At 35.8% G+C, this 22,339-nt stretch overlaps 1 protein-coding gene across 1 annotated transcript in view; it reads left to right on the top strand.

The window, feature by feature from the left end:
- The window catches only part of ENPP1 (ectonucleotide pyrophosphatase/phosphodiesterase 1), a 66,616-nt gene that overhangs the window by 21,709 nt on the left and 22,568 nt on the right, over positions 1 to 22,339 (top strand). Inside the window, exons 2-11 of the mRNA XM_082633444.1 lie at positions 9,569 to 9,641; positions 11,852 to 11,968; positions 12,701 to 12,826; positions 13,732 to 13,792; positions 15,909 to 16,006; positions 17,891 to 17,970; positions 18,870 to 18,989; positions 20,061 to 20,170; positions 21,550 to 21,615; positions 21,922 to 21,994. Of these exons, the coding sequence (XP_082489570.1) occupies positions 9,569 to 9,641; positions 11,852 to 11,968; positions 12,701 to 12,826; positions 13,732 to 13,792; positions 15,909 to 16,006; positions 17,891 to 17,970; positions 18,870 to 18,989; positions 20,061 to 20,170; positions 21,550 to 21,615; positions 21,922 to 21,994 (924 nt within the window). The remainder of the gene's footprint in view (positions 1 to 9,568; positions 9,642 to 11,851; positions 11,969 to 12,700; positions 12,827 to 13,731; positions 13,793 to 15,908; positions 16,007 to 17,890; positions 17,971 to 18,869; positions 18,990 to 20,060; positions 20,171 to 21,549; positions 21,616 to 21,921; positions 21,995 to 22,339) is intronic.

Below are 22,339 nucleotides of genomic sequence, written 5' to 3'. Positions count from 1 at the left end.
ACTGAAAAAATAAGTGATTATTGTAAATCACTTTATACCAATATAGTTGAAAATGCACATGAAGTGAAAAATTTCAAGAAGCACTGAGTCAAGAAAAATTAGAGAATCTAAGTAATTCTATAATCAATGAAGAGATTGAACCAGAAGTCAATAAACTTCTTGCACAGACCTTTCTAGGCCCAGAGAGCTTCCACAGTTAGTTCTGTCCTTCAAGGAAAACCTACCTCTGATCTTATACTTCTTCACGGCTTATTGTGAAGTGAAGTTGGCATCGCCTTTCACTTGAAGATCATTTTATTGTTGGTGTTCTGGTATTTTATAGTGATGTGAATAAGTATGAGCCTTTGATTTATTATTCTGGTTACTTGATATTAGTAGTATGAGCCTTTTGATTTCAAGATTTGTATGTAACTTCTTGAATCCTATTGAGAATACTATTTAGATGGATTTGTTTTAAATGTTTTTCTCTCTTCTCCTCCCTGTTTTTCCTTTGTGTTGATCTTAGACCTTTTCTTTTTGTTGATCTCATATTGTAGGCTTACCTCAAATGACTGGTGAATCATGGTGGTTCATTGATATTTAAGAATGAGGGATTAGGTAGGTTAAATGGAGGCAGAATTTGTTGATTAGAGTTTGTTTAGAGTAAGTGGGCAGGGAGGACTTCCTGTTACGCTGAAGATCACTAAAATGCCAGAATGAGGTAAACTTTACTCTGGGTCACTAGTATCCGTGCTAGCCCCCTGGGTTCTCCAGTCTACTGATTCTAAAATTATATGGGTTCATTGTGGAAACTGGAAAATAAAGGTAAGTGCCAAGAAGATAACAAGAATCACTGTGAACCCATCAGCCAGAGATAAGACTATTTGTAAACTATGTATTATGTATAACATAAAATTAGGACCATATTGCCTATTCTGTTTTACAGTTTGCAGTTCATACTCAGCAGTGTCTTTCCCCAGGTCATTAACTATTCTTCTAAATCATAACTGTTAATGGCTGTATAATACTCATATTATATACATAGTCCATATTTTCTTTAGCCATTTTCCTATTATTAGACATTGTACATATGTCTATTTTTTGTTATAAATAGTACTGCATGTATATATTTATATCTAAATATTTGTACATAATTTTTTTGCCTTAGGATAAAGTGTAGGAAGTGTAGTTTCTGAGAAGTATATATACTTTAAGGTGTTTGTTTCAGACTTTTTCTAGAGATTTTTATATGCACAGTGCTTGGATCCATCCACAGCCAATCTTTGTTAAGTGTGCAGATACGAATCTGTAGTAATCTCTAATACACAAATTGGTGTTTACATGGATCCCTTTTTCAGTGGCATGGGTTGGAGAGCTGCTGTATAGGTATAACTAAAGTTACCAGTACAGCCATTCCCTGCAAAATAATAATTTGCTTTTCTTCTCTATTACACCTTTTCGACATATTTTCTTTACCAGTGCATGGTCTTCAATCACTGTTAAACAGATTACTGCAGAATTAACACCCCCCCCCCAAGAAAAAGGGAAATATTAGTATACTAGTTTATGGCATCTCTTTTAACAGCAAATAAGAAAGAATGCCCTGAAGTTTGATTAAACATTGATAAGGTTATATTGTTCCTGTGGAAGAATCTGTAATGTCTCAGTGCTCTAAGTCTGTTGGATATTCCTAGTAGGAACTGTCATTTATGGAGCACCTCAGTGCCCCAGTCACCAATCTGGGTACTTTCTGTAAATTATGTCCAAGGCTTGTGCCAGTTTTTTGAGGTGTGTATTATCACCACTTCATAGATAAAAAATAATGTTTAGCAAGGATATGAAACATTTTTCTAAGTCACATAGTTGGTGGTTGTCTATAAGTCACAAGAAGGTAAGCTCCATGAAAGCACTGAAATGTTTTCGTTTCCTAGTGTATACCCAGCACGAGACTCTTCTTAACACGTGGTAGCCTCTCAGGAAATACTTGTTGAATGCTGAAAAAAAATGAATGAACAGAGGTGGGATTTGAACCCTCGCCATTTTGAAACGGAACCCCTTTCTGCCAGGTAGATGTCAGCTTCTTCAGCGTGTTCAGGTTTCACTGAGAGGTTGAGTGTGAGATTTGCCCCTAAGTGATGTGCTTGTCCAGTGCGTAGTATCTCCTTCCCCCATTTTCATTTGACCAGTTATATAAATTGCTTCACATAAAATTTCACTGCCATTTGGGAGAATCTTCAGTTAAGTCAAATGTAACTAAAATGATACTGAGTATATAAGAGACCAAGCAAAAGTTAGAACCTTGTCTTTAAAAAACTTCTCAATACTCTCAAGCAGTTGTTCTAACTTCTACACTGAATTTTGTAACAGTTCAAAGTTCTTCAAAAACAAGACATTATCTTTGAGCATAACATACCTCTGAGCCTCCGGTGGGAGTTTCTTGGCACTGGGCTTGTTGCATTAGGATCTAATCCTCATCCTCTAGGAAAGGAAATCCCCTGAAGACTCCAGCAACGCGTAGGTCTGAGTTCCCACAGAGTCGTTTCCAGAAAGCATGCTGCTTGAGTAAAAGGTCAGAGGACTGACTGATAGGCAATGTGGTCAGCTAATTCATCTTCAAATTGGAGAGGCATCTGTCACATTTGAATACCAAATCCAGCAATTGTCCATTTCCTAAAAAAATGCTTTTCACCTATATTTATTATAGGCACCCTTTATATAAAGGCACTTAACAAACTGATTGACTTTGTCAACTCAGATGAAGAAAAGGGGGAAATTTATAATTTTCCCCCAAATTGTTTAATTAAATCAGTTTACTGATTTTTCAGGTCAACAGTTATTTTGAATGTCTATGCGCTAGGCACTCTGCTAGACCTAGAAAATACAGAGATGAATCAATAAATCCACGCCTCCCTGGAGCTCACAGTCCAGTCAAAGACAGACAGATAAACAAATCTCCCAGAGCATGGTCAGGGCTGCAGTAATTGGAAAGACCCAGAGGAGGACAGAGCATCTCCTGGGAGAAGACAGGCAGGTGAGTGGCTTATGGCACAGCCTTTCACAGTGTCACCAAAGGATCTTTCTAGAATTTATAAATCCAGTCATGTCGCTTTCATGTTTAAATCCGCAGCAGCTCCACACTGACTGCCCCGAAGGCCACAGCCACCTTTCAGACACTCCCGTGTGCCCCGCACCTGCCCCACTCCCTTTACAATCTGACTGCTTAAGTCCTAATCTTGCCCATGTCGCTTATCAACTCTGTGATCCTTGGCAAGTTGCTAACCTCTCTGCAGCTAAGTTTCCTTAAACTGGGTAAATACAATAATCTGTGTCACAGTGTTATCATGAGGATTAAATGATTTGATAGAAAACTCTTAGAAAAGAGCCTAGCACATAGTAAGTACTATAGAAGGGATGGTTGCTATTCTGTAGAAGTGATGGCTACTACCGTAATCACTGTTATTCTCTCTTTCCCAGACTGGTGTTATTTTCTATACTTCCCTGGCTCTGCACAAAGCACCATTGCATAGATTTGTTACTGAATTAGATACCAGGCCCCTCTCTTGGGGCGCTAGCTGAACTGAGGCCCCCTGGCAGGATCAGGGAGTTCTTTCCCGCGCTCAGGTTCACGCTGCCAATAATGAAACTGGGTTTGGTGCAAGCAAGACAGGCTTTTATCCAATGGCCAGAGAATGGAGAAGCGGAGCTCATGCTCTAAAGGTACCATCTCCTCTAAGGGAGGGAAGTAAGGGAATCTTAAGGGTCAGGAGGCAGACAGGTCATCAGGGCACTAGGAAAGGGGTGGAGATTTCCAGGGGCAGCCTGGGCATGCACGATCTTCCACACTCCTTTGCACACGGTACCAATTGTGCAAGCAGAGTACAAATCCCCCCGCTGGGCAACGATCTTAGCATGGTGATGAAGCAGAGGAAACTCTTGGGCTCCTCCAGGTTTCATCTGCACAGATGCGGTCCTGTGGTCAAGTCAGGGCCGGGTTCTGAGCGGTTGACCACTGGGTATCTCTCAAAGCATGTATCTCTCCCAGTACAGCTGCAAACCATCAGCCCAACACCAGGTACTTTTGAAACAAACACAGAGATAAATCAGGGCAAGTGTCCTTCAGCTCTCAGGGGTTGATATGGAAACACAGAGATAAATCAAGTCAAAGAAAATGGTGGCCATTAGCCTACTTTGTCTGCCATCTTGGATCTAGCTGGTTCAGTCTGGTTTTGCCACGGGCCTTTGTGGCATCTTGTTGATAAAACACAGCTAGCCTGTACAGTTAAAAAATAGTTTCTGTACCTATGCATGGGTGCATGGGTGACACATTGTCACTATGTAGTTTAATTGTTAGGTTACTTCTCACTGTCTCATGTCTTTGTCATCAACAAATTCTAGAGTTGTTGCCCTGAGTAGATTATCAACTCAGATTAGGGATTTCACCACAAATTCTTTCTGTTTTAATTTTGTACTTCTCCACAGAATCGAAGTCCAGTGCGTATTGCAGGCGCTCAAACATTTGTTTATTGATTGAAGGGGAAATTCCTTTTTTCCCCCCTCTCTCTTTGTGAAGCCTTTTGTAACCATTCTCTCCTTTTCTTCTCTCCACTGTGCTGGTAGCATGTTAACATTTTTTACATATTTCAACTGTAGTTCTTGTCCAGTTCCATTGTAATCATTCATTTTATTTTATTTTTATTTATTTATTTATTTATTTTTTGCGGTACGCTGGCCTCTCCCGTTGCGGAGCACAGGCTCCGGACGCACAGGCCCAGCAGCCATGGCTCACAGGCCCAGCTGCTCCGTGGCATGTGGGATCTTCCTGGACCAGGGCACGAACCGAACCTGTGTCCCCTGCATCGGCAGGCGGACTCTCAACCACTGCGCCACCAGGAAAGCCCTGTAATCATTCATTTTAATGTCTACCTGCTTTCTCTGTCGGGGAGGAATTGCTTTCATTTGCATCTCTGGCCTTTAGCAAAGGCCAGTGGACACATATTTGTATGAATACTTGATAAAGAAAGAATAATACTCATTATGTTAACGCCACTGTGTTTAAGGGAATTTGTGAGAAAAAAAATTGAGTGATTTCTTTATATCTGTTTTGGTTCACTAAATGTCCAAGAAATGATTCAGGGACTCTAACTAAAGAAGCAGGAAACTCCAAATAAATATTGTTCTAACATAGAGGCAAAACATTCCAACAACTTTACTTTTACTTATATGTCTCCAAGCTTCATGTTTTCTAAGATAAAATATTTTGTCTATAGCTTCTAGGAAAATATCAAAACTTGAAAACTACCTAAAGTGTTATAGAGGTATGAAAGGATGGTGGATTTTGACATTGTTGGATTAAACTACTTTGAGAAGAAAATTCAAATTGAATTAGATTTCACAGCTCTGTTAATTGTTGGAGAGAAATTTCCTACTAAAAACTATTCTGATTGGGTGTTGTGTAACAAAGTAGTGTAGGTAATTTAAATTTCATCTTTTACAGAGGTGAAATGTTTGTTTCTATGGTCATACTTTAGTTTCAGTTTCATGCTATGCATTATCTAAAAGGTAAATCTAAATAACATCTTTTAGTAGCAAAGAGGTGATTAAAAAGATCAGCATGCCTCTTCTGTAGCTTAACAAGAGGGCAAAGATTTTCATATATCATGTATGCTTTAAACTCATGGTTGCAATTTAAATGCTTGCTTACCACTAAATTTTTTCAGTTTTCTTCAAGATGAGACTTATTTGTAGCAGAACTGTTCACAAGTTTTGTTTTATATTTAGTTAGAACAGTAAGGTTATTGGTAATACATCTTCATGACTGAATTTCTTCAGCAGTGAGGGAATATGTATTGTAAGTCAATAAATTTGAGAATATAAATAACTTCTCTTATCATGATTTTCATTCATTGTCAAAAGCTTAACTCCGATTACTAGTAAAAGTAGTAGAACTTTTTCATCTTACTTCCAGCAAGTACCTTATGCCAATTTCAGGTTTCTACTTTTGGGTTCACCTCCACTCCAAACCATCCCACTTCTGAGAACTCAGACTCTGAAATTCTCTTCAGAGTCCATAACTTCTGTTCTTCTTCCTTCCTCACTCCCTCCCTCATTCCCACTCCTTCATTCACTCGATCCTTCACTTCTCACAGTTCTCCATCCAAATACCCATGTTCACATGGTCCTAACCCTCCCTGTTCAGCTGTTGCAGTCACACCTTGACTCTCTTGTTCCCTTTTCTGTTTCCCCTCCCTTCCTATCTCCCCATGCCATGTTATCTTTTTACCCCACTCCCCCACTCCCACTCCTGGAATTCCAGGCCTCTGGGTCTTATTACAAACAATTCATGATCTCAGTTAAGCTGGGCCCCCAGAGCTGGAGGGTCTGTTCACTCTTCCATTATTGATTCCATCTCTGTTGTCCCTACTGATTTGCTGCCATCCTTCACGTGGGGTCTCCTAAGCCCCCTTCATCACTTCAGAGCCCCACCTTGGCTTCCTCACTCCCCACAGATGCTTCTTACTTACAGAGAAGGATTGAAGGGCTGCTTCCAACTTCCTATGGCTACCCCTCAGCTTTTTCTGGTTTTTGTATCTTTAAGCCTTCTTCTCACCCACCTATCTCTGAGGCTAATCCCCTGAGAGTATTTTATTGTATCATTAACCTGACTGTTTAAACCAGTTTCTTATAATGAGCTTAGGTTGTTTCTGTTTTTTTTTTTTTTTTTTTCAAATACGAACAGTTCTGAATTAAACATCCTTGGATATATATATTATTATGTTATATATTATAACATATATATTATTATATACTATATTACTGCCCACTTGTGAGAGTACAGGCAGTGCTAGCTTTGCATGGTTCTCTGACATGTACAATTTCAGTTCCCACAGTTTAATTAAATAACACCAGTCTCCCAAAAACATGGTTCAAATTTCAGTAACTAAGCTTTATTGACTATGAGTAATTGCATAAAGTACAGTCTTTGCTACTAGCTTTTTCAGTCCACAAAACACTATGCAAATAGCAGATGCATATCATGGTCAGTGACCAATGTCACTTCTTTTAAAGTGTATCAGTGATTGGTTACTATGCATCTGTTGGTCAGTTCAGCACAGACAGAAAAACAAATATTTGTGTTGCTTTTTTATCTGCCAATGGTAGACCTACATCACATTTTATAGAAATGAATTATTGAAAGAGGGAATTGGCTGATAAAGTGCAGTTTAAAAAAGAAAAGTGATAATGCTGGAAATGAAATTCAGATCAAATGTAGTTGGGGTTACGGAAGAGATAGCTGACTGTGGGTAGGCAAACACTACCGCTGTTCAACACACTCTAGATATACAGCCAAAGGAACTTAGTGACAGTGAATTTATTGACATGAGAAGCATGGTTGTGATGAAAAGGATGAAGATGTCCCAGAGGAAGTGACAGTGATACAAAGATTCATATTAATGGAAGTTTTGGAGATGTTTCATGATATTAAAAGTACAAAGGTTAAAACGTTGGAAACTTATCTAAACTTAGAAAGGAATGTGACAATTTGCCAAGGCATATAAAAGATTCTCACTCTGTATTGTGAGAAGTAGATAAAGCAGTGTTCAAACTATTCTTGATAGGTTTATTACAAAGAAATAAAACTTTAATTTTCCATGGTTTAAATTACAGGATACTAAATACAGATTAGTTTTACTGTTTTTTCATTTCCCTATATATTTATAATTGACAGTAAGAGAATTTTTATTGTTTTTGATAGATCCTTTAGAATTACTCTTCCATAAGTTTGTGTTAGTTTACACCACCATTAAAGGCTTAGGAGAATCCATTAGTACTCTTATGACCTTGTTCTATTTGCCATTCTTTACATATTTGTTCAAGCTCTTCTTCTGATGGCTCTCTATTTTCATGGACATATATACATTTAGGTTTTTGATTTCCTAAAAAAAGAACCTGACCTAGACCCTGTTGTATTTTAGACCCACTGTACTTTCACTCTTTTTTCCTTAACCTTCGTTTTCTTTAGAAATGAGTTAGACCTGCTTCCTCAGTTCATTTGCCATTCACTCCCTCTTTAGTTCTGCAGTCCCTTGACAGTAGGCATGCTGAGGACAGAGGTCATGTCTCTTTTACTACTGAGTACCCAGTACCTAAACTACAGATCAGCATACAGTCAACACTCAGTATGTTTTATTTGAGGGAATGAGTTCAGAAAGCATAAAAAAGCCTCTACCCACCACCCACCCAGTCCCATTCAACCATCCCTCCTGTCTTTAGTATCTCTTCATCTTGGCTTTTGGGAAATGCCATGCCACCTTTCCACACTGTGTCCATTCCCCTTTTTCATATTCTTTGTTCCAGCCAAAGTAGGCTGCTCATCATTCATCTGCCACCTCCCATATGCCTTCCTTCCTGCAAGCCTTTCCTTAGACTGGCTTTTCTCTGCTCTGCCCTCTCTTCCCTTCCATCAGCTCTGCCTGGCAATATCATGCCATCATTTCCCCTCTTCAGAGTCCAGCCCAGAGGCTTCCTCTATGAAATCTTTTCTGATCTCTTTCTCACTGGCCACCCCAGCCTTTCCTCTTTAAACAGCTGTAGAACTCTGCACCTAGAGTCTACCAAATATGAGCCATTTGTGCTGTTGCTTTTGCCTTTTCCCAAAAAGTAGAAGCTCCCTGGGGGATCTCTTACTCTTTCCTTCAGTTCATAATATAGTCTTTACACATAGTTGGTGCTCAATGCATATTTTATTGAATTGTCCTGAAATGTGACATTCCAGAGAGCTGCCAAGGGAACTCCATTCCACTGAAAACTATTGAGGACTCCTTTTTTTTTTTTTTCTAACTCACAAATAAACTTCTGTCATTGTTCTTGGGAGTTATATGGTGTAATCACTTACACCATGTTAACCAAATGATCTAGTTAAAGTCAAATGTCAAAGTGCAGAATAGTGGAGAATGAGAAAGTTGCAAAATGTTAGAGCTGGAAAGATTTTTAGGGATCCAAGGAGTCCAGCCCTTTAATTTTATAAGTGAGTAAATTGATGTCTGGTATGTTAAAGTGACCTGCTCCAAATCTCTACACAACTAGTTTGTGGTAACATTTGGGTCCGGGATGTAGTCATCCAACCCTGTCTGTTGCTCATTCCCACAAGCTGTCACAGTGAATATGAGAATAGTGTTTAGGTTTGTGTAATTAAACTGTTAAAAGAGGCATCTGATATTCTTATATTGCCTTTTATGGATTAACAAGTAGAAAATTGTTAGGTTTTCTTTTCTCCCTACTTTAATTATTATAAGTTTTTGGACTGGATTCATTTACATCAACTGGGAAATTTCTGGCGACATTAACCCAGGAAGGCATAGATTTGTTTGCTAATATTTAAGTAAACTTTTTGTTGAAGTATGACATACATACAGAAAAATACCTGAAGCAAAAATGTGCAGTTTGAATTTTTCCAATGTGCACACATCACGTGACCAGCACCAGATTAGGAAACAGAGCAGCACCAACAAGTTTAGAAGTATTTAAAGAAATAAAAATTTGAAGAAATAAAAGGGCTTTGAAACTACATCATTTTTTTTTCTCTCCACAGGTATTGTCAGTCTGTGTGTTAACGACAATCCTTGGTTGTATATTTGGGTTGAAACCAAGCTGTGCCAAAGAAGGTAATTAGTATAGTAATTAGTGTGTGTGTGTGTTTGTGTGTGTGTGTGTGTGTGTAGGGGTACTAGTCAGCCTTTTTCAGAATGTGATTGAGATAAGCGTTATGTCCTAATCCCTTGAGTACTCCATAGATAGTGCAAATTTGATGCTGGTTTGAGCCTTTTTCTTGAAGCTCTTTTATTATTTTAGCCATATACTATTTTATTTACTTGCAGAACTTCATCCCAAAATGATGAAGAGGGGCTATGACCAAAAAACCAACCAACCAAACAAACAAACAGAAAAACCTCAAAACAACAAAAAATAAAGAACAAAGACACAAACAAGCAGCTGGCTGACAGGTTCTGGTGCTGTGCTCCTGGAGCCTCTCTCCCTGACTTCCTCCAGTGACTCTCAAACACTTTTTCTCCCTAAGGAGTTAGCCCTGGAGGTTACTAGGTAACCAGTTAGCATCCCTGGGCAACCAGAAACTTATCCTTACATGCTTGTAAGTCTTTTAAAATTGCAGACATGTCAAAGCAACAGTGATATTTTTAAGCTTCTAGATATATATGTATATATATATATATTTTATTGAGTACAGAAATCTAGTCAACACTGACAAGATTACTATGAATAATAAAACTATGAATCACAGTACACTGTAGCAGTCATTATTTTGGCTCTGAGGTAGTTTTTATTTTTTCCCCGTTAAAATCACTGATGGTCTTCCTAGGGAATTTGATTTTGAAAATTGAACAAATCATTCTGTTCAACTCTTCTGTAATTGTAATAAGAGTCATTTAAAAAATTTTAGTGATTGTTAAGCTGTCATTTATTGTTGAAATGAATGAAATGTAATTTTATATATTTAGTCGGCAACTATTCAGAGCAAACTGTCAATGTTTAATAAAATTAAAAAGCTATAGACTTTAGTGTTCATCTATGTAGCCTTTAGACACAAAGCAGTTCCCCTTGAATTTAGTTTGGCATGTAAAAATAAAACCGAATGATTGAAAACAGCAATTTTAATCCAAACTCAACATGGAATGCATATTATTTTTTAAATGACTAGGAACATATTAGTGAGCTCCAAGTAATAGCTATTATTATAATAGCTTTTCCCCCTTGGGTCAGGAAAGTTAATATTTTTGACCCTAGAAATTATTATTGTCATTTCATGTCCTTAAAATTGCCTAGTTTCCCGGTGTTAAATGAGAGTTAAACTCTGTGGCAGTGTCTTCTTGGGTCAGGAGACCATTGCAGTCAAGAGCTAAGATTATTCATTTTTTTCTTTTGGACTTCCATTATTTTATAAGTGGATTTTTTTTCTTACCATCCTGATTTTTTAGTAATCCAATAAAAACCTAGCTTATTCTAGATAACTAGTAAAGAGTTACAATGTAAAATTGTTTTTAATGAAAAGTATTTTCCTTCCATATCTGCCATTTATCCATTTAACAAAAACGTATTAGTACCAGCTATAGTCAAGGCTCTTGCTAGGCACCAGGGATACAGTGTACTGGGTAACATCCAGATGTGGTCTCTGTTCTTAAGAAGTTTGTGCTCTAGGGTGAGACTGGGATATTAACCAAATGATCTAGTTACAAATGGAAGTAAGTGACTGAGATGAAGGGTAAGGTTTTATACAAACTTAAGAAAAGGAAAAAGGACCTAGACTGGGAGTTTGGGAAAGTTTCTCAAAGGGAGCAGGCTGGATCTGAAGGTGCAATGGATGTTTTAGGTGATGGTGGGAGATGGGTCCTGCAGAACATGTTCTGTACAAACACATTACTTCTCCTTTACACCAGACTGAGAATGATGTAAGTCAGGTATTCTCTGTCTTTCTGAACTATTCATAGATTATCACTTTTTAGAGAACTCTGCATAAAATCTTCAGAACAAGCTCTTTTTCTTTTTCTTTTCTTTATTATTCAAAAGTATTTAAGTTTTATTACCCCCAGTAGGGTTTATAATATATAAAAGAAAAAAGTCATCTTTTTTTCCTATGGCAAGAGATAAAATTGCAAACTCTATAAGGTTACTGCCTTCTGTTTGTGTCATTTTCTACATGTATTTGTGAAAAGATTCTTGGTTAACTTTATTGCCCACCCCATCTGTGTTTTCTAAAACAATATTTGAACCTGACTATAACTAACTTAGGTGTATTAATTGATGTTTGCTTTGTAATTATATAATGATTAGAAACATCTAACTCCTTCAATATTTTCAGTTAAAAGTTGCAAAGGTCGCTGTTTTGAGAGAACATTTGGGAACTGTCGCTGTGATGTTGCCTGCGTTGACCTTGGAAACTGCTGTCTAGATTACCAGGAGACGTGTATAGAACCAGGTAAAAATATGCAGGGGAAAAGATGGAGTCATGGGCCTTGGTAAAAGAGCAAAGAAAAGTCTGCATCTTTTAGGTATGTGATTTACCTAACCCATTTGAGATTTTAAAAAATTTGGCCTTTATATTTTCTGAGAGAAAAGACATTTACATATTTTGCCTTGTTCAAAGTTTTATGGAGAACAAAACTGCCTGTTTTTAATGTACGCTGACAGCCTATGTAGTCTAATTTGCATTTCACCTAAGTTCAAAAAGGCTGCTTAAAATATATGAATATTTCTATGGGCTTATTAAAGCAAGAGTTCTTAAGATGTCCACTTAAACTTCAAAGTAAAGCTATCAGACTATGGAAATTTTCTGTTTGATTTGGTCTTCTCTACGTGTGACATGGAATAACATTTAAATGAGAGCGAGCCAGGTTTAGATTAAATTTTGAGAACTCTGACAAGGACTGGTGGAAGAAGCCAAGACGGACATGGGAGTTGTATAATAAGAATTATGTTTGTTTACATTTTAAAATGATGAGATTCTGGCTTTTCAGTGAATGATAATTACTGCCTGCATATTTTCTCTTAGTTCAGATTGACCACTGTGGTGGTAGGTTCTGTGACTGACTCAGGGTTAGAAAATGGTCCATTTTCTCTTCATGGATCATGTTCCAGAGACATTTCTGTATTCACTTTGGACATGTTGAATTTGGACCATGAAACGTATTGTGTTGATATTTGTTTCTAGAACGGATATGGACTTGCAACAAATTCAGGTGTGGTGAGAAAAGGTTGTCCCGAAGCCTCTGCTCCTGTTCGGATGACTGCAAGGACAAGGGCGACTGCTGCATCAACCATGGCTCCGTGTGCCGAGGTCAGGAGGTCATGCCCTCGCCGGGTTCAGATGCAGGCTTACCTCTTCCTAGGTCCTAGCGGGGTTTAGCACAGATGTATTTTTTACATTAGAAGTCATAGTTATTGACCAACCATATTGGCTGAAAAAATATTTTAAAAACATTGTATTAAGGAAATTTTCAAACATATATACCTGAATAGAGAGAATATGTGATGAAGCTTGTGTCACCCAGCTTAATAATTACCATTATCTAACATGGCCAATGTTGTTTTATCTGTAGTCACTCACTCTCCTGCTACAACCCCCTCATGTTATTTTGATATTAGCTGCATAGTTAACGCTGTACTTGTGGAAAGATCACTTTTGCGGGCCTGGCTGACTATATAACAGGTTCCTTTATAGTAAGTGAGGACGATGTCTGCTGTGCATTGAGAGAGTAGATGTGAAGTTAGGGCATAAGATTCTGTGTAAACTGATGTCATTATGATGTCTCGTCTAGGTGTTACAGGGTTCCTTGAGATTCTTTGACAGAACCTGGCTCTGTATGAGAGGAACTAAGACATCAAGGATTTAATACCAGAAGATTTTGTTGGGTGGATAGAAGCAGGGTTGTAAATTTTGGCTGAAAATATTAACAATTTGAAAATGGAAAAGGTGCCTTCAAGTTCTCCCAAATACAGTAGTATGTTTTAGTCTTGCAATTATACATTCATTTTTTAATTCCTGATATCAGCTAACTTTTATTTTGAAACAGAATTAACTCCCTTTATTTGTTTTGTTTCCCTAGAATCACGTCCCATATTATCTACGTATCTGTTAACATATTTTGTTTTTGGAATCTGTCCTAATGTGTCTCACAGGCATCACAATCATTGTTTCTATTGAGTGTGTTTAACTCATTGTACTTCTTGAAAATGTTTTAGGTGAGAAAAGTTGGGCAGAAGAAACATGTGAGAGCATTAATGATGCACAGTGTCCAGCAGGGTAAGATTATATTCTGAGATACTAATTTTTTTTAGGAGTACCATTTTTTTCTCTTTCCAAATAAAAATAATAATTATTCATTGGTTCAGTAAATATTATTTTTAGTTAAGCCTTCTTTTGGCACTGGTGGTATAGAGATGATTATGGCATGACTCCCCACTCTGGAAGCTAGTGGAAAAAAGAGAGGTCATAAATATTTAGTATTCATGAGTGCTGGGTGAAAGTATTTGTGTTTTCCTTCTTAGGAAGGAAGGATCTTTACATTCATTTGAAGTTTTTCAAGTTGAACTTATAGCAAATTACAACTTCTTTTTATTTTTTTGTGTGTTTTTGTTCATTTATATATTTTTGGGATAACGTGTCTGTGAGAAGATGTTACATAATTTTTATAATTTTTACTTGTTATTTTTGTATTTAGAGTATTTTTACAATACCTTATGTTTACAAGGTCATCAAAAAAAATTTGTGTGGAATTCAGGTGGAAATTTGGTGACAGTATTAAACATAATTATCTTTGCTCCACTTGAACAAAGATATATGAATTCAAATTCATATAATTTGAATTATTAATCTTCAGAAATATATTTTTCTGTCTTTAAAATAATGATTTTTCCAGACTGTTAAACATTTTAACGCTGTATTTTAGCTTACTTATGTATATAATTTATTTTTGTTTTTTAAATATGTATTTTTGTTTTCTGTTGGATGGAAGAGTTCTTTTCTGTTTAAAACAACAGTAATAACAGCAGCAAAAACTAAACCCAAAAAATTCCAACAGAAGAGACTTTTTTCAAAGAGGACTTCTCATATATCCTAAGATGTCTGTTAAGTCCAAGGTATATTGGAAATTTTACACTTAATGAATTTTGAATCTTCCTTTTCCTTCTAAACATTGACTATTATTTTCCAATTGTAATGTTGACTCTGTTAGTGGAAAATATAAGTCCTCCTTTCTTTACAAGAAGACCATAATTTAGGACACATTGTATTATACGGGAAATTATTATACCCATATATTTACCTGGAGGCCCAGCAAACTGTTTTTATGTTTTCTGTTGATTGAATAGAAATAATTTTATACAGACATGGACCATTGAGACTATATGCAGCTGATTCTGCAGAGTCTCCCAACAGAACTATGGTACAAATACTAGTTAGTGGAAATTATTCACAAACTTCCTCCTTTTTCCATTTGTGTTTGGGTATGAGAGTAAGCTGGGGAGGCAGTAGAGTTGGAAAAGGCAAGGTAAGGTAAATCTTTGTGCTCAGATTTTTAAATTACTGAGTAAACTTTCAGTGGAAAGTTTTTTCATGGTTATCCAATGATATACGACTTTCCTACTGTCTATCAGATGTCATTAGAAGCTGCAAAATTTCTGAACCATGCCTGTTTTGGTGTAGCCATGGAATGGTTGTCCATAGTTATTCTCTTTTGTTGAGTATATCATTATACATGTTTTTTTGCTTCCCTCTTTGGATTTCCATATTACACATGTAAATCTGTGTGTGTGTGTGTGTATGTGTACCTTCATTGTTTGTTCATTTCTAGCTTTGGATCATTTCTTTGTTGTTTATATATTTAAATGTAGTAAATACCTCACCAACTTCTCTATTAAATATTAATATCTTTTAAATATGGTAAACTTAAAAGTTAAATATTGTATATAATTTATGTGATATGAGATACTCTCTATTAGTTTCAAGTAGAGACAATATCAGAAAATGCTTTTACAGAAAAAAAATAGTGGAAACAAGAACATAATTTAAAACATGCTGTTTGTTAACATTTATTCTCTTGCAAATTGGGAAAATATTATTACATTTTAGTTGCTTTTGGTCTAGCTTTTGGAATAGCAGGAATCATAAATGATGGTCTCTGTATGGTGGCTCAAAATGGTATGAGTGCTTAATCAGTACTATTTGATGATATATATAATAAAATATAAAAGCATATATATGAATATAGATGCTTACAAAATATTCTTTATGAGGATGTTTGTTGAGCTTCTTAGTTTACCTTAGATTACATACCAGCCTCAGTGGAAAACCTTCACTGGATCTGTGTCTTCTTTCTTCTTCTTAAAACAATTTTTTTTCTTTCTTTCTCATTATCCAGGTTTGAAATGCCTCCTACCCTCTTATTTTCTTTGGATGGTTTCAGGGCAGAATATTTACACACTTGGGGTGGACTTCTTCCTGTTATTAGCAAGCTGAGTGAGTAACTTCAGAGTTTACTATTGGAGTGCCACAGTTTCAGTGAGATAGACTAAGGAGGGAGTCTTTTTTTTGAAAAATACTGGCAGAATGTGTTTTACTAAACTCCTCTATTGCAAAAGAGTTAAACCTAATGATAAGGAACTAGTATTTAATATTGTAATTGTTCTGAAACTGCCTTTTAAATAATTCTGAGATAATAGTAGTTATTTTAGGATTTTTATCCCTTGGTGATAGATGTAGATATAAGGATGAGATAAGATATACTTCTTTTTTCTTAGACTTTTGGATTCCTTTTATGGACAAATTATCTATATATTTATCTAATATGTATTATGTCTTAAAATAGCATTTCAAAAACTGAAGGTATTTCTGCTATGTTTCTAGTAGTGTAGATATAGAATATTTGTTATTTATCTTATAGTATCATGTAGCATCCTTCCAACTTCTTTATCTCAATAAAGCCTTAATTGAATGATTATTGTATAAGTTACTAATGCAATAGTAGAATAGTCTTTTCTTAGTATTAATGCCAAAGTTTTAAATCACATTAACCACCAGTAATATGGGCATCACTTGTGTCATCATTGTTACTGAAAAAAGAAAAAATTAAATATGGGTATAAAAACTGTAGAACATTGCTTGTTATCAGTTATCAGTATTTAAGTAGCCACAGTGTAATGCTGGACTGAACTAGAAGTAAGTAAATACACTGTTTTGGTGTTCTTCTGGAGTTCTGAAACATTATTTACTAGACTTGAGTATATGAGGTTGGTTTAAACATCAAAGTCACTCTCAGTAAATACATAGGTACGTTTATCGTACTTCTTTTGTGACAAGCCAAAATAATATTTGGAGAACCTTAAAAATTTTCAGTTTTTAATTTCTCCTGGGAAGAAAATAGTTTTTATAAATAATCATTTGACATAAAAATGTCTTTGGCAGAGAGCTTGCATGGGCAAGGAAGGCTCTGTTCTTACCAGCCAGGCTCATGAGCTTTGAGGTTTGAATATGGCCCTTTGTTATCATCAGGAGGAAAGTTTGTTTCCATAGCACCAAATATGAGTTCAGAACCTGAGTTCAGAGTTAAGGAGCTGTAGGTACCTATATATGAAGTTGAAAGGAAATCAATACACAGTTAGACTAAGTCCTCTCTTTGGGTAGTTGGGGAATGTAGCTTGTAATTCTGAACTATTTGGAAGGCAGTGAGATAGATAGACACATGGCAATCTGAGGATTATTTTCAGGCAATGGGGTATTGATATGCTAGAATCATTAGTTATGTATTCCCTCTTCAATGGTAGAGACAGAAGAGGAATGTGACACTAGGGCTAAATCAGGAACAGTTTGACTTCTGTCCTTTCTTGTACTTGAAGCCAGAAGATGCTTTTTATCTTTAGAGCAGTGTTGAACTTGTCTAGAGTTAGCTAGATTGGATTTTTGGGGTGGGACACTGTCATCCCAGCTACTGCTTCATTCTTGTTTTAATTTTTCAGATTTAGCTACTAGTGCAGTTTTTTGTTGTTAAAATATAACTACATCCTATAATTTAGTATGTTACCACCAAGTAGTAGCAGACAAAGATCTAGCAAGAATCATTATGGTCCATCTGGAACTTAATGTTATTGATAAGTATGGGATAATTATTTCATTGGCTTAACTATTTTGTTTAATGATTTTCTAAGTAAGAGAAAAACTAACTCTTAACATTGAATTCGAATCCAAAATGTTGCTTTGTAATTCACCCTGAATTTTTATATGGTTGTAAATCCCTTCTGGGTTCATTTTTTAGTACTATTTAGAAGTCTGTGGTACCAAAGCTAAATGAGGGAAACAGATTGTTAGTTGTATTTAATAACAATATTTAATTTTTTTCCCTTGTAGAAACCTGTGGAACATATGCTAAAAACATGAGACCAGTATATCCAACAAAAACTTTCCCCAATCACTACAGCATTGTCACAGTAAGCTCTGCATTTCAACTTTTATATGTTCACAGAAGTGAGATGTAAATGTAACATTTTTCAAGAGAATAAGTAGATTTCAGATCAGAAAAAAATAACTTCTTTTTCATTGTGTAGTTAAGCAAGGAAACCTAGGTTCTGGTCTTAGCTTTTCTACTAACTAGTTGTGGCCTTGGGCAGGTCACTTTACCTTCTGGGTCTCCATTTCCCATCTGTGAAAAGAGGTGACTAAAGACTCCAAGAAATGATTTCTTGGTTCCCTTTCAATTTAAGAGTCTCTGATTATTGGGTCTTGTTTTTTCTGATTAGTTTTTATCTTACTTTATTTGAGCCCCAGACTGTCTGCCCTCACATGTTCTCAGCTGTCTTTCCAATCATGTTGATGTACGAGTTCTAAGCAAGCCACTTTGCCTGACTTTAGGTAGGATTACAGCTCTATTTTTGTTTCACTCAAAGTTTGCAGATTTAATTTGAATCCAGAAAAAAAAGTAGAATTCATTAGGCCTTAGGGTTGAAGCCAGAGAATTAATATTTTAGTTTGTGTTGGTACAAGCTATTCTTGGACCCAACCAAAAAGCAGTTTGTTCTGCAGAAATGTTTCACTGAGCAATGCAAAAGGACAACACAGTACTTTTTTCAAAATTAGGCTGCTTCTTTATATAGAACTTCATCCATATCATTCCTAATTTATTTTCTCTATTACATAAATTAAAACACAAATACTCCATAAAATCTTGAGCGGTTGGTTGTGTTTTAACAATACCCATTGTTTTGTTCTTCTCTCCTTAAGCTGGGTTAAGTTCCGTGTAGCTTAAGTTGTCTATTTCTCTTTGATGATTTTGTTCTGTAACTTTAAAAACTTAAAACTTGCATAAAACTTCTATTTTATATATTTTTAGGGACTTTATCCGGAATCCCATGGCCTCATTGACAATAAAATGTATGATCCCCAAAGGAATGCTTACTTTGCACTTAAAAGTGAAGAGAAATTTAATCCTGAGTGGTACAAAGGAGAGCCAGTGAGTTGTTTGTTTTGTCTATTAAAATTATTTTTATTATTCTCATCTGTTTCTATCAGAGTAAAATACCAGATTCCCTGGAGCTTTTAATAACTCATTTAATTTACTATGTTTTATGCCATCCTTATGCAAACAGAGATGAATTCAGGTAACTCTAAATATAGCTTGTATCATTATGTAGTTTATTCCAGAGTGGGGTTTGGGTTATGCTGAGCCAGTTTTCTTTTCTGCTTGATTTTACCTTTTTGTCCTAGTAGCGAAGAGCAGTAGTCTGGGGGTAATATTTTGATCTGCACAAAGCTAACTGTTTCTACACGTGTAAACTTTGACTTTGTTTGCATTTGCTAACTTAGAAGATTCTCTCTGATTGTGATTTAGATGTGTTCTCCTTTTGAGTTTTTATAAATTGCCATGACAATTCTATAAGGTCTATTTGGATAGTCTTGATATTCCTCTTGGAAGGAGAAGAGCATTTGCAAGTTATAAATTCAAATTTTAGCTCTGACATTTAAAGCTGTGTGACTTTGGGTAAATTATTCTTTCTGTGCCTCAATTTTCTCATATCTGTACTGTAAATAATACTGTAAATACTGTTAACTACCTCATAGATTTATTGTGATGATTAGTTGAATTAATAATCTAGGATGCTTATAGAATACTATTTAGAACTGTAATTGGCAATAATAAGTGCTTAATAATTGTTAGTTACATAAGCAAAAATGTCAATAAGTTAAAGATACGTATATTTAAAAATTTTTCTTTTCTTTTTCCTTTCATGAAGTTTTCTTCTTTTAAGAGGAACCTATTAAGTAAAAGTATGACTATAAAAGTTGCAGGAGTTACCAACTGTTCATATCTTTTAGCTTAATTTAATTTCTGATTATTTAATTTCTCTTTGCTGCTGTTCAAAGTCATATTACATTGTTATTTTGTAGTCTAACTGCTGGAGCTTATTAACGTCAAAAACATTCTAGCATTTGGGAGGAAAGCATTGGTGTTGCGTGAACACATGGTTTCCTAAGAAATGAATGCTTGCATAATTTCCTAACTTTCCTTCACTGGCTTCCCCAGATTTGGCTTACAGCTAAATATCGAGGCCTGAAGACGGGCACATTTTTTTGGCCAGGATCAGATGTGAAAATTAATGGAATTTTCCCAGACATCTATAAGGTGTATAATGGGTATGTATAGCTGTACTTTTTCTAGGACCTATAACATAAAATTGTTTATTTTCTTATCATAGCCTGAGTTCTCACATTTGAATGATATGTTGTTTGAAAAATGAGACCTGTCAGAATAAGAACTCTGTCTCAAAGAGTTTTAGATGGATGATAGATGGACAGTAAAACTATGATGAGTTTTTTCCTGGAGGTTTTCTAGAAAGCACTGGTAACATGTTAGAGTTTGCATTCAGATCTTTGGGCAGGAATAAGATTGAAGTCCTGGTGAAAGTAGAGGTCCTGCACATTTTTACTCTAGGGAGAAAGAACGAGGAGAAGGAGGTGAAAGTATTAAAGGGACACAGGTAGGAGTGACTCTCTGGTATCTGGAAATATTATTTAAAAGAAGATATTAATGGCACCCTTGGATTTACATTTTCAAATTACTTTGTTAAACGTTCCATTTAACGTGAGAACTGATTGGAGTAACCTTCCTGTGATATTCAAAATCCATGAGGTACCAGGAAAAAAACAGAAACTTTTTTTCTGGAAAACTCTCTTTGGATCATTTTAGGGAGAGTAGCAAAATAGTTTTGTCTTTCACTTGGGAAATATATGTCATAAAATCAATACGATAATGTATTTGAGGGATGAAAGGAAAAGTTCATAAATTCCAAACAAGAAATGCATAATGATTTCCTTTGGTGACCTTATGCTGTTGTTTATTCCTTATGGTTCACACGAGCACCTTGTTATTTGCCATTAATTTCATTCCATAGATGGTTATTGAGATTCTATGTGCCAAGCACTGTCCTAGGCCTGGGGGATTTGAAGAGTAGTGATATATGTTCTCTGGCTTCTCAAGGTCTGATAGAGACCTTCTCAAGGTACAGCTAAGTGTACTTGAGGTTGGGCAAGCACTCTGATGGAGACGTGTAAGCAAAATCCTGTGCGCACAGGAAGATGTCGTTAATTCTGCCCAGAAATTGTTGCCTGGAGAACTGTCTGCTCATTAGGTGTCCACTTTCCAATTTTACTAAGAGTCATCAATGAGTGAGTTCTTCATGAGGTCCTCTTTGAAGAGTGTATTGACACATGGGTTATTCATGCTGTAGCAATTGCTATTCTCAGGTCCAGGAGTAAGATCCTCAGCTAGAGTATAGGAAGCAAATCTTTTAAACCGACTACAACTTCCATATGTGTAAAATTTAATGTTCGTTTCTTTGTCGGGAAAACAATTTTAAGTTTTCAGATGAAACTCTCACATTGCTTGGAACACATTTGATGCCTTGAATTGTTTTAGTGTCTCTGAATGCAATTTTCAGTGAGACACACATTTATATCTTAAACCCAAACAGTTGTCACAGATTTGTTTTCATTTTGTTTATCTTTCATATTAGTTCAGTACCATTTGAAGAAAGAATTTTAGCTGTTCTTAAGTGGCTGCAGCTTCCTAAAGATGAAAGGTATGTAGACGATTAATTTCGTCATAAAATACTCCTTTGTTTTATAAAAATGTCAGAATATTTTAAATAGATGACAGGAAAACTTTGCTATTGGCTATGATGTTTTATATCCAAATGAACTCTTTAATGCCCTATTCCAGACACATTTTGAAGAACTCTAAACATGTAAATTATTTCTCAGCAATTTTAGAAATGTTACCCCAGTGTTGTATTAACTTTTATTCACTATCAGTTGTTGAATTATTCTTTCTATTCTGTTTTACAATGTGTTCGTAAAATATTACATTTTGATACTGTTTGATTTAGACCACACTTTTACACTCTGTATTTAGAAGAACCAGATTCTTCAGGTCACTCTTATGGACCAGTCAGCAGTGAAGTAAGTATATTTTTATCAGTGATTACTTCATTAAACCTGATAATATCTAACTGAACCTTGCTTTGAAGCAGGTTTCTAGACCATTCTGTAAGAATCCATGATTTCTGGAAAGAGTGAGTATTAAGCACATTTTTATTAAACCAAAAGATGCACTTTAATCAAAAAGAGTTGGGAGCATTGTTTTGTTTTACACTATCTACAGTGCTAAATTGAACCAGTGATGAGTTAAATTCTGTTTTCAATTTCAAATGAGACCTGTCCCACTCCACCCTTTGTACTTTTTCCATCAAAACCTATCTCCAGTAACTTCAGTGTAGTTAACAACCCACATGCCCTTACTTTGAT

Source organism: Mesoplodon mirus, assembly GCF_964341445.2.
Source record: "Mesoplodon mirus genome assembly, chromosome: 10".
Classification (NCBI taxonomy): domain Eukaryota; kingdom Metazoa; phylum Chordata; class Mammalia; order Artiodactyla; family Ziphiidae; genus Mesoplodon; species Mesoplodon mirus.
The sequence above is the reverse complement of the archived record's forward strand: the minus strand, read 5'-3'. Positions and strand labels throughout refer to the sequence as shown.